This window comes from Narcine bancroftii, chromosome 1, assembly GCF_036971445.1.
Source record: "Narcine bancroftii isolate sNarBan1 chromosome 1, sNarBan1.hap1, whole genome shotgun sequence".
Lineage (NCBI taxonomy): Eukaryota > Metazoa > Chordata > Chondrichthyes > Torpediniformes > Narcinidae > Narcine > Narcine bancroftii.
The window spans coordinates 166,387,531-166,400,239 of record NC_091469.1 but is presented as its reverse complement, the minus strand read 5'-3'; the positions used below and the strand labels follow the sequence as shown (position 1 = coordinate 166,400,239).

The 12,709-nt window shown below is 43.7% G+C and overlaps 1 protein-coding gene across 5 annotated transcripts in view; it reads right to left on the bottom strand.

Moving 5' to 3' along the window:
- LOC138735925 (nipped-B-like protein) overlaps positions 1-12,709 on the bottom strand; it is a 1,086,099-nt gene that overhangs the window by 198,001 nt on the left and 875,389 nt on the right. For all 5 annotated transcript variants that reach the window (XM_069884602.1, XM_069884605.1, XM_069884611.1 and 2 more), the window contains one exon: positions 128-217. In XM_069884602.1, coding sequence (XP_069740703.1) covers positions 128-217 — 90 coding nt within the window. The remainder of the gene's footprint in view (positions 1-127; positions 218-12,709) is intronic.

Here is a 12,709-nt window from a genome sequence, read left to right as displayed (position 1 = left end):
CTATGCCAAAAACACTTACCAGAAAATCCCCCTTATCACTCCCTCCTCTCACTTTGGATCCCCGAAATTAGACGGAGCACAGCTGTTTGAAATTTAAATTTATTCAGAGCAGCCAGGTTTCACTTACCATGAGAGAGGGGTCAGTCTCGGTATTCTCATCCAGGTAATCCAGCAATGCTTTCTGTAGTTGCTGCACTTCATCCTCAATCCCTGAAACCTGGAGGATTAAGACCATTAACAAAGACTCAATAGACTGTCACACCTCCACACTGTTCTCAGTCTGCAGACCATCACATTCATCGGCACGGCCAGAACCCACCTCAGGAATGGGCAGAAACAGGGTAGGATAAATACGAGTCATCGTTAGGTATATAATACAAAGGATTACAGGCACATTAACGTGGCAGATCAAAGGATTACAGGCACATTAACGTGGCAGATCAAAGGATTACAGGCACATTAATGTGGCAGATCAAAGGATTACAGGCACATTAACGTGGCAGATCAAAGGATTACAGGCACATTAACGTGGCAGATCAAAGGATTACAGGCACATTAACGTGGCAGATCAAAGGATTACAGGCACATTAACGTGGCAGATCAAAGGATTACAGGCACATTAACGTGGCAGATCAAAGGATTACAGGCACATTAATGTGGCAGATCAAAGGATTACAGGCACATTAACGTGGCAGATCAAAGGATTACAGGCACATTAACGTGGCAGATCAAAGGATTACAGGCACATTAACGTGGCAGATCAAAGGATTACAGGCACATTAACGTGGCAGATCAAAGGATTACAGGCACATTAACGTGGCAGATCAAAGGATTACAGGCACATTAACGTGGCAGATCAAAGGATTACAGGCACATTAACGTGGCAGATCAAAGGATTACAGGCACATTAACATGGCAGATCAAAGGATTACAGGCACATTAACGTGGCAGATCAAATTGAATTGATTTGTTACATTTGACATTCAACACAGTAACAGGCCCTTCTGGCCCATCAACCTGTACCCCCCAAATACACCAATTAACCAACAAACCCACCCCCCCATGTTAAGAACTAACAACCCTTTCAATTTTGTTAGGGACTAAAGGGACTTTGTTAGCACTAAGAAAGGAGCAGCAATGGCAAAATTCACAAGTTCAAAGTAAGTTTTTATTAAACTATAATAACATGACATTTCTGATCTCCAACTTAACCTCTACCTTAAATCCCCACTATATGCCACTATAATGTAAAAAATTAATATTGTACTAGCCTCTACCTAAATATGTGTGTGAGCGTTGAAATCCCAGACTCTGAAAAGTCCATTTTAAAACTTCAGCATCATTTTAGTCTTGCTTGAAAGCCTTTAAAATTTCAGCTCAGAAATAATTATGAAGCACTTTTAAACATCATATTTTCAGGCCTCTTTCAATTCACAATTCTCTGATGAGCTGTCTTTCATAGAGGATGAGCATTTTCTGGGCACAAATGGGAAGTGCTCTAACTTACTTAAAAAGCCACTCATGTGGTATCTCCTGTGAAAAGGATAATACAAGACCTGTTTTTCCAGGACAAGTTTTCTGTCTTCTGTTACCATGAGGCTGCCCTCTTTATTTTCAAAAGAGCAGTTGGAAAGTGGTCTCCCTTTTTACATCCACTTTTCTGTGTTCCCCTTTTCCCCGCTGCAGGACATATTACTGTTTTCAAACCTGTCTCAACAGGACGGTGAGTTCCCTTAAACTAACTTTAGTCTTTTATTTCAATAATATAATTCTAGCAAATCTCTCATATCACATGGTATGTGACATAATTTCCGTCTTGAACTTCATAATGTCTTTTCATATGGATGTGCCTCCGTGACGTCTGCTCACATGGACAGAAAATGGCTGTGTGTTTCCATAGTTCCTTCAGAGATAACCCCTATTGCTTTCAGTATCTCAGGAGCCATCATAAATCCTTTCATCTCTTGGCTTCAACTGCCATCAGCACCCATTCCATCTCTGTAAATGGCTCTCAATCTTCCATCTCAAAGAACTATGTGTGTTTAAAATTCTAATGTCTTATCTTTTAAAAAATATTTTAAATCATATCGAAAGATTCATATATATAAATATATTGATATCAAGTTAAATGCAAACATTTTCAACCCTCCCACCTTCTCAATTTAATGATTATAGATTGTATGAATACATGAACGCAGTCTGCATGTCATCTCTCTACCCCTAAATCTGCATTGCACTTCCATGTAATAGCAAAACATTTCTTTGTAACAGCTGAAGCAATTTGTAAGAATTCTATTCTGTACATAATCCCAATTTAATACAAGTATTTTTAATATCTCCAAGCAAAAATATCAAAGGATCCATTGGGAATGTAATTCCTATATTTAATTCAAAAAATTTTAACTTCAGACCAAAACATAGATACTTTTGGACAAAACCAAGTAGAATGGGTTTTGTTCCGGCATGGACTAGTAGGGCCAAACTGGCCTGTTCTGTGCTGTATATGGTTATAATGTGTAAAAGAGCCGCCTTCTTTATTATATCTAAAACATAAATCTAATAATGTCAAATTAAACTTCTTTTAACTTCTTAGGTGTTAAGTATAATTGATGTAAAAAATTAATATTGTACTAGCCTGTGAGAAATAGAGGAAGTAAAATAGTATGAATGAAATAAAGAATACTAGACTAGACGAGAGGAAGTTAAGTAAGTGCTGAGTAGGGCTGAATTCCGATAAGGATGAATTCCGATGAGAGAGTGAGGAAGGGTTACGCAAGTATAATAGAAAAAGGGTCTTATAATGATATAGAAAGAATTAGCAAGTTCTGCATGTAGAGCAAGTCCTGGGGTTGAGATGTTTGAATAAGAACAAAGGCAGATTCATGAATAAGGACAATGACATGATGGGACCCAGACAGGATACCCCCTGGTCTTTCAAGTTTACAGAAACTGAACGTAGGCAGACAGAATGACCAAATGTCAAACCAATCCAGGAGGCAGAAGAATGTTAAGGGGGGGGGTGTATCTCTTTTCTTTTCTTTGGCTTGGCTTTGCGGACGAAGATTTATGGAGGGGGTAAAAGTCCACGTCAGCTGCAGGCTCGATTGTGGCTGACAAGTCCGATGCGGGACAGGCAGACACGGTTGCAGCGGTTGCAGGGGAAAATTGGTTGGTTGGGGTTGGGTGTTGGGTTTTTCCTCCTTTGTCTTTTGTCAGTGAGGTGGGCTCTGCGGTCTTCTTCAAAGGAAGTTGCTGCCCGCCGAACTGTGAGCCGCCAAGATGCACGGTTTGAGGCGATATCAGCCCACTGGCAGTGGTCAATGTGGCAGGCACCAAGAGATTTCTTTAGGTAGTCCTTGCACCTCTTCTTTGGTGCACCTCTGTCACGGTGGCCAGTGGAGAGCTCGCCATATAACATGATCTTGGGAAGGCGATGGTCCTCCATTCTGGAGACGTGACCCACCCAGCGCAGCTGCATCTTCAGCAGCGTGGACTCGATGCTGTCGGCCTCTGCCATCTCGAGTACTTCGATGTTAGGGATGTCGCTCCAATGAATGTTGAGGATGGAGCGGAGACAACGCTGGTGGAAGCGTTCTAGGAGCCGTAGGTGATGCCGGTAGAGGACCCATGATTCGGAGCCGAACAGGAGTGTGGGTATGACAACGGCTCTGTATACGCTTATCTTTGTGAGGTTTTTCAGTTGGTTTTTTTTCCAGACTCTTTTGTGTAGTCTTCCAAAGGCGCTATTTGCCTTGGCGAGTCTGTTGTCTATCTCGTTGTAGATCCTTGCATCTGATGAAATGGTGCAGTCGAGATAGGTAAACTGGTTGACCGTTTTGAGTTTTGTGTGCCTGATGGAGATGTGGGGGGACTAGTAGTCATGGTGGGGAGCTGGCTGATGGAGGACCTCCGTTTTCTTCAGGCTGACTTCCAGGCCAAACATTTTGGCAGTTTCCGCAAAACAGGACGTCAAGCGCTGAAGAGTTGGCTCTGAATGGGCAACTAAAGCGGCATCGTCTGCAAAGAGTAGTTCACGGACAAGTTTCTCTTGTGTCTTGGAGGCGTCTCAGATTGAAGAGACTGCCATCCGTGCAGTACCGGATGTAAACAGCGTCTTCATTGTTGAGGTCTTTCATGGCTTGGTTCAGCATCACGCTGAAGAAGATTGAAAAGAGGGTTGGTGCGAGAACGCAGTCTTGCTTCACGCCATTGTTGATGGAGAAGGGTTCAGAGAGCTCATTGCTGTATCTGACCCGACCTTGTTGGTTTTCATGCAGTTGGATAACCATGTTGAGGAACTTTGGGGGGCATCCGATGCGCTCTAGTATTTGCCAAAGCCCTTTCCTGCTCACGGTGTCGAAGGCTTTGGTGAGGTCAACAAAGGTGATGTAGAGTCCTTTGTTTTGTTCTCTGCACTTTTCTTGGAGCTGTCTGAGGGCAAAGACCATGTCAGTAGTTCCTCTGTTTGCGCGAAAGCCGCACTGTGATTCTGGGAGAACATTCTCGGCGATACTAGGTATTATTCTATTTAGGAGAATCCTAGTGAAGATTTTGCCTGCAATGGAGAGCAGCGTGATTCCCCTGTAGTTTGAGCAGTCTGATTTCTCGCCTTTGTTTTTGTACAGGGTGATGATGATGGCATCACGAAGGTCCTGAGGCAGTTTTCCTTGGTCCCAACAAAGCTTGAAAAACTCATGCAGTTTGACATGCAGAGTTTTGCCGCCAGCCTTCCAGACCTCTGGGGGGGATTCCATCCATACCTGCTGCTTTGCCACTTTTCAGTTGTTCAATTGCCTTATATGTCTCTTCCCGGGTGAGGGCCTCATCCAGCTCTAGCCTTAGGGGCTGTTGAGGGAACTGGAGCAGGGCGGAATCTTGGACTGAGCGGTTGGCACTGAAAAGAGATTGGAAGTATTCTGACCATCGGTTGAGGATGGAGATCTTGTCACTGAGGAGGACTTTGCCGTCTGAGCTGCGCAGCGGGCTTTGGACTTGGGGTGAGGGGCCGTACACAGCCTTTAGAGCCTCGTAGAAACCCCTGAAGTCGCCAATGTCTGCGCTGAGCTGCGTTCGCTTGGCGAGGCTAGTCGCTGCCTGGTGGGCAGCTCGCTTCTTTGCCAGCAGCTCCTGGATTTCCTGGCTATTATCGTCGAACCAGTCCTTGTTTTTCTTGGAGGAGAAGCCCAGTACCTCTTCAGTGGATTGCAGTATGGTAGTCTTCAGCTGATCCCAGAGGGTTTCAGGGGACGAGTCCGTGAGGCGGATTGCATCGTCGAGCTTTGCTTTGAGGTTTGCCAGGAAGTTTCCTCTCACTTCGTCTGACTGCAGAACTGTATAAAAAGTTGGGTGAGCCCCAGTATGTATGTGTATTCCCATGGTAAGGGGAAGCACCCAACTTTGCACTGTTGTACAATAAATTTTCTTTTTTCTCAATTTTTATCTCGAGCGAAATCTGTGAAGGTACTTCTGTTTCTCACAAGCCTATACCTAACATTAATAATTTTAGCCATACTGCAGTAAATGGGAATTCACTGTCTGTGTGTTGTTGTGTTGACTGGCTCCGCCCTCACCTGCCCCAATATAAACCCCGGATTTCCCGCCTTATCTCAGATTCACCTGAGGACTATTGTGTCTACCAGCCATTGATTGTAAGCTATTAAAAGTGTGTTTGTACTTCACTAGTCTCTGAGTACAATCAGTTGCGTTACAATTTTAATAGCTTAATTTTTGAAGCAGGATGGACGCCCTGTTGAATCCAGGCATGCTCCCTAGAGGGCTCGGAGGAATTTGCCTACTGGCTGGAGTGCTTCCAGTCCTAGCTGACGGCCACAAAAGATATCTTCAACTCTGATAGTCTCCAGACGTCTGCACTTCTCTCTCGAGTTGGCCCCTGGGGTTCGCTGTCACGAGGGACTGTGAAACATACGAGTCTGCCATAGAAGGCTTGAAGACCCACAACATAAGGCTTCAGAATGACGTCCTGGCAAGGCACCAGCTCTCTCAATGTCGGCAATGCCCAGGTGAGTCACTGGACGATTATGTCCTTGAACTATGGGCCCTGACTAGGAAATTCCACTACGAAACAGTCACAGCCCGGGTGAGAGAGGATGAACAAATCCAGGACACCCTCGTGGCAGGAGTGACGTCAAGGTATGTGAGGCAGCGAATGTGGAGTTGGGGACAAAAGACTTGGCCAGCACCTAGAACTGGCGAAAGCACTCTAATTTGCACTCTGCGATTATCCAGGGATATTGTATAATACATCAAACCGTGAAGTTGGGGGGGGGGGGGGGGGAGGAATTTTTAAGTTCTGATTGTATGTACTGAAGGATTTGTGTGTTCCTGTGTTGCTGGGCCTCGACTTCCTGTGTCACCTTAAAAGTGTGACCGTGGAGTACTCAGGTCCACTTCCTCCAATCATTGTGCAGAACAGAGGGTCCCAAAAGCTGGACACCACATGCAATCTCTCCACCCTAAATATTGATCCTTCCCCACTGTTTCTGAACCTGCAAGCCAATAGCCACAAAGAGCCGGCAATCAGGAATTTATTAGAGCCGAGATGCAGCGGCTGCTTAAAGAAAATATCATTAAGCCCAGCAACCGCCCATGGAGAGTCCAGGTGGTAGCCATGAAAGGAGAAGAAAAGTCCAGTCTAGTGATTGACTAGCCAAACAATTAATGGCTTCACACTCCTGGATGTGTAACCCCTCCCTCAAATTTTGGATAAGGTAAACAAAATTCCACAGTATCAGGTCTATTCGATCATTGACCTGAAAACAGCCACTGATCTGTTCCGAGGACCACTCCTACACAACATTTGAGGCAGACGGGTGGCTTTATCAGTTCCAGAGGATCCCTTCTTGTATCATGAATGGGATCTTGGTCTTTCAGACAGAAGGACAAAGTGGTTGACAAATATGAATTAAATGCCATCTTCCCTTTATCGCGACGTCACCATTTGTGGACTCTCTCAGCAAGATCACAATGCCAACCTTCAGAAGTTTCTCCTCATGGCCAAATCCCTGAATCTCACGTACAATTCCAGTAAGTGCATGTTCTGCACTAAATGTCTGGTGATTCTAAGCTCTGCAGTGCAGAATGGTATCATTTGTCCTGACCCTGATCGAATGTGCCCCGTTAGACCTCACAATCTTGAAGACTATGAAGGCTTTATGGAGGTGCCTGGGCCTCTTTTCTTACTATGCCCAGTGGATCCCTCACTACTTGGATAAAGTCTTCCCCCTCAAAGTCCACCTCCTTCCCATTATCGGCTGAAGCCCAGGTGGCTTTCGATTACATTAGGAGCTTTATTGTAAAGGCCACCATGCATGTGGTGGACAAGAATAATGCACCTTTCCAGGTGGAGAGCAATGCCTCAGACATAGTGCTGGCCGCTACCCTTAACCAGGTGGGCAGGCCGGTTGCCTTTTTTTCCCGCCCCCCCCCCCCCTACAAGACCACGAGCTTTGGAATTCATCAGTGGAGAAAGAAGCCTAAGCCATTGTAGGGGCCATCAGCCATCGGAGGCATTACCTGACCAACAGAAAATTTACACTGCTCACCAACCAGCAATCAGTGGCATTTATGTTTAACAACACAAAAAGAGGTAAAGATTGTGATGTGGAGGATCAAACTCTCCACCTATAATTATGATATAGCATATTGGCCATCTATACGCAATAAGCCTCCAGATGCCCTGTCGCGAGGAAGCTGTGCCTTAGCACACACCGGACAGTTGCGGTCACTGCAAGATGAGCTTTGCCCCCCAGGCATCACTCGCATGGCTCATTTCATCAAGGCACACAACCTGCCATTGAGGATACCAGGTAAATGACCATGTCGTGCCAGGTCAGTGCTGAGTGGAAGCCGCACTTCCACCGCTCTGACAAAGTCCACCTGATAAGGGCATCTCCCCCCGCCCCCTCGAATCACTTGGTGTTGATTTTAAGGGTCCCCTCCCTTTCACCAATTGAAACGCACACTTTCTTAATGTCATCGCTGAGTATTCACGTTTTCCATTCGCTATCCCCTGCCCAGACATGACCACCACCATGGTCATCAGGGCCTTGCGCTCTATTTTCACCTTATTCGGGTATCCCAGGTATATCCATAGCAACCGGGGCTTATCATTTATGAACGAAGAACTGCTCATAAGAGATATTACCTCAAGCAGGACGACTAGCTAGAATCCCTGGGGCGAACGGACAAGTCGAGAAGGAAATTCCGATGTTATCGAAGGCCGTGAAATTGGGTCTCTGGTCAAAAGGCCTTTCAGACTCACATTGGAAGAAGTCCTACCCACCGTGCATCATTCCATAAGGTCACTTCTCTGCACTGTGACCAACGCAACTCCTCACGAACTAATATTCTCTTTCTTTAGGAAGTCTACATCCAAGACCACCCTCTTGGCTTGGCTAACGGCACTGGCGCCAGTCCTGCTGAGAAAGCACGTGAAGAGGAGTAAGACAGACCCACTGGTCGAGAAGGTGCACTTGTTCCATGCCAACACAACGTAGGCCTACGTGGCATACCTTGATGGCAGAGAGGGCACCGTCTCGATTAGAGACCTGGCACCCGCTGGAACTGAGGATCCAGCACCTTAGACAAGCCAGGAACCACCAAGTACCCACCCAGGGTTCTGGATGATGCAGCACGGGAAGTGGGTCAATCCACTCCGCCACCAGAACTGGAGCCCTCGAGACCCAGTAACTCAGCACCACAGGGGGTGGGTCCAGGAAGGCGAACGGCCACCAGTGCAGAGGCGCTCAACTAGAATAACTAGACCCCCTGACAGGCTCAACTTGTAAATATTTGTAAATTATTAGTGTTTTGAATGAATGATCTGTTTTTCACTCAGAGGTTCTCTTCTGAAGGAAGGGGTGAATGAAGTGAACTGGAATTCACTGTCTGTGTGTTGTTCAGGTGGCTGGCTCCTCCCCTGGCTCCACCCTCAACTACCCCAATATAAACCCTGGTTTACCTGTAGATCCACCTGAGGACAATTGTATCTACTGCCCATTGATCTTAAGCTATTAAAAGGTGCTTGTGTTCCTCTCGTCTCTGAGTGCAGTCAGTCGCGTAACACATACTCTGAGCGCAGTCAGTCGCGTAACACATACTCCGAGTGCAGTCAGTCGCGTAACACATACTCTGAGCGCAGTCAGTCGCGTAACACATACTCCGAGTGCAGTCAGTCGCGTAACACATACTCTGAGTGCAGTCAGTCGCGTAACACATACCCCGAGTGCAGTCAGTCGCGTAACACATACTCCGAGTCCAGTCAGTCGCGTAACACATACTCTGAGTGCAGTCAGTCGCGTAACACATACTCTGAGTGCAGTCAGTCGCGTAACACATACTCTGAGTGCAGTCAGTCGCGTAACACATACTCTGAGTGCAGTCAGTCGCGTAACACATACTCTGAGTGCAGTCAGTCGCGTAACACATCTCTTTCCAATGATTTTCATCTATTTTAACATTCAAAGCAGATTCCCATTTTAATCTTGATTTATGAATTCCCAATTTCAGATCTGTTTTCTGAAGTAGTCTATATATTTCCAAAATAAATTTATTAAGACCCCCATTAGTTAGTAATAATTCAAATTCATTGTGTCCAGGCAAAGTTAAATTATGTCCTAATTTTTAATTAAAAAAGATCATTTGATAATAAGCAAGAAGTGTATGATTTATATTCCTACACTTCGCTTTCATCCTCTGAAAGGTAATAAACTTGGATAACTCCAGAGCAATCATCGACTATTTTAATACCTCTTTGAAACCAAATTCTTAAAAGTTGATTATTCATAGAAACTTGAATGTTCCCTTTTACTATTTTACGAGAAATTAAGCCCTTTTCCTCCTATTTTATAATCAAATTTATTCCAAATTTCTAGTGGACGTTTTAAAATAAATGAATTTTTAGCTCCCACTAATAATTTCATCAATAACCTCTTCTTTTGAATCATCTCCTTCATTATGTAATTCTATTCTAATGCAAGCTAAAGATTTTTCTGAATCAACCATTCTGTTAACAAATTTCAATTGAGCTGCTTTATAGAGATTTGGAAAATTAGGTAGTTGTCAACCTCTTAATTGATATTTCCATGTTAACTTTTCCATACCAACTCGAGCCAACTTCCCTTTCCATAAAAATTTCCGAACAATCAAATTTAAATCTGTAAAAAATTTTTGACGAATCCCATATGGAATTAATTAAAAAAGATATTGAATTCTTGGGAAAATATTCATTTGAATACTATTCACCTCTTCCTATTAAAGCAGTGGTTCCCAACCTTTTTTATGCCCTGCACCCCTAAAAAAATTTAATATCTTCTCGCACCCCTTAAAGTAATCATTTATTTAAGAATAAAGGTGAAGGTTTTTTTATAAATTTTTAATAATATATATGCAAAAATGAAACATACGGAAAAGAAAAAATATTACAAGTTAAAAGTTCCATAAACCCTACAAAAAAATTAAATTTTCATCCATGAATTAAATTTCTTAAAAAAAATTAAAGAACTAATGTTCAAATGCCAATTTAAATTTAATGACTCTTTTGTTCCTGTGCTTAAGAGTTATTCAAAACGTGGCCCTTTGCGGCTGATAGTGATCTGTGTGTCTGCCTGTGCACCCAAGCGATTTCTAGATTTTGTCTTGATTGACAAAGGGGCCCTAAATCCAGACTCGCGTAAGTAGGTCGTCACGAATGGGATGAACACAGTTAATGCTTTTTCACAGTCTTGGAAACATCTCCATTGCCGAACACCAATATTGTTCCAAAGTTTTGCTTTCAAACTGCATTTCAAGACCACAATTTGTGTGCAGTTCAATAAGATCTTCCTTCAGCTCTTCATCATCCGACAGATTATTCAAATTGAAGGAGTATGGATTTATTTTAAAATTCTGAAATGTTATCGCGCACCCCTTGGGGGTGCGAGGACCCCTGGTTGGGAAACCCTGTATTAGAGTAATGGGTATATCTTTCATCTTTCTAAATCATTTTTAATCTTACTAAGTAGAAATAAATAATTCATTCAGGTTATTTAGATTTGTATCTATCTTTATTCCTAAATATTTAATTGGACCATCTGACCATTTAAATTATGTAACATCTTTTTTCTTTTTCTTTCTTTGGCTTGGCTTCGCGGACGAAGATTAATGGATGGGTAATGTCCACGACAGCTGCAGGCTCGTTTGTGGCTGACAAGTCTGATGCAGGACAGGCAGACACGTTTGCAGCGGTTGCAAGGGAAAATTGGTGGGTTGGGGTTGGGTGTTGGGTTTTTCCTCCTTTGTCTTTTGTCGGTGAGGTGGGCTCTGCGGTCTTCTTCAAAGGATGTTGCTGCCCGCCGAACTGTGAGGCGTCAAGATGCACGGTTTGAGGCGTTATCAGCCCACTGGCAGTGGTCAATGTGGCAGGCACCAAGAGATTTCTTTAGGCAGTCCTTGTACCTCTTTTTTGGTGCACCTCTGTCTCAGTGGCCAGTGGAGAGCTCGCCATATAACACGATCTTGGGAAGGCGATGGTCCTCCATTCTGGAGACGTGACCTACCCAGCGCATTTAGTATAATCTCCATTTGTCAAAGACATAATTTCACTTTCACCAGATATTTCTCCATATTCTTTCAATCTTACCGATAAATGTCTTAAACAGTTTTATTGGCTCTGTCATGTAAATTAATATATCATCTGCAAATAAATTAATTTTATGTTCTTCTTTTCCAATTTTAATACCCAAAATTTTAATATCCTGTCTAATTAATTCTGCTAAAGGTTCAATTGTTAAAATAAGCAATAAAGGAGATAGGGGACATCCTTGCCTCGTTGATCTAGTGCTAATGTGTTATCTTAAGCCAGCTAACAGCTACAAAGAATGAGTGTGTCTAGAATGTAAATGAGCCGTGCCCAGCCAAAACTAATGTTAATAAGATATATAGAGTAAACGGTTGAGAGGGGATTTGATAGAGGTATTTAAAATTATGAAGGGAATAGATAGACAAGACATGAGTAGACTCTTTCCCCTGAGGGCAGGAGAGGTTGGAACAAGAAGGCATAAGTTAAGGGTAAGGGGGCAAAACTTTAGAAAAAATGTTAGAGGATGCTTCTTCACTCCGAGAGTAGAGACAGAATGGAATGATTTTCCAGAGGAGATAGTTGCGGCAGGGCCCCGTCTGCCATTTAAGAGAAGGTTAGATGTGTACATGGATATGAGGGGGTTGGAGGGTTATGGGCAGAGAGTGGGAGGGTGGAACTAGTGGAGTTGTTCAAGTGAACCGACGGAGACTTGAAGGGCCGACATGGCCTGTTTCTGCGCTGTAAACAGTAACATGGTTATATTAGACTGAAGAATAATCGTAGCACGTTTGTCACACCCTACATTTTTGGAGGGATGGAGGAAACTGTAATTTCGGGAAACTCTGGAGAACTTATCAACAGTCTTACGCAGGGTTTGAAGGTATAACGCAGGAGCATGCGATTCTGCCAGGAGAATAGTTTGAAAAGTGGTACTATCTACCAGCCAATGGCCTTTTAAATCCACCATGAACAAATGAGCTTGAAGGAAATTGGCCCTGCATAGCAGTCGTGACACTGCCCCTATAATAAAAGGCCATGTGTAAATGTTGCCCTCGATCTGAACAATCATTTTGTTGTGAGTTGGAGGTTAGAAGTAGGATAGCGTATATTGAAACCGGTTGGTAGAAAAAC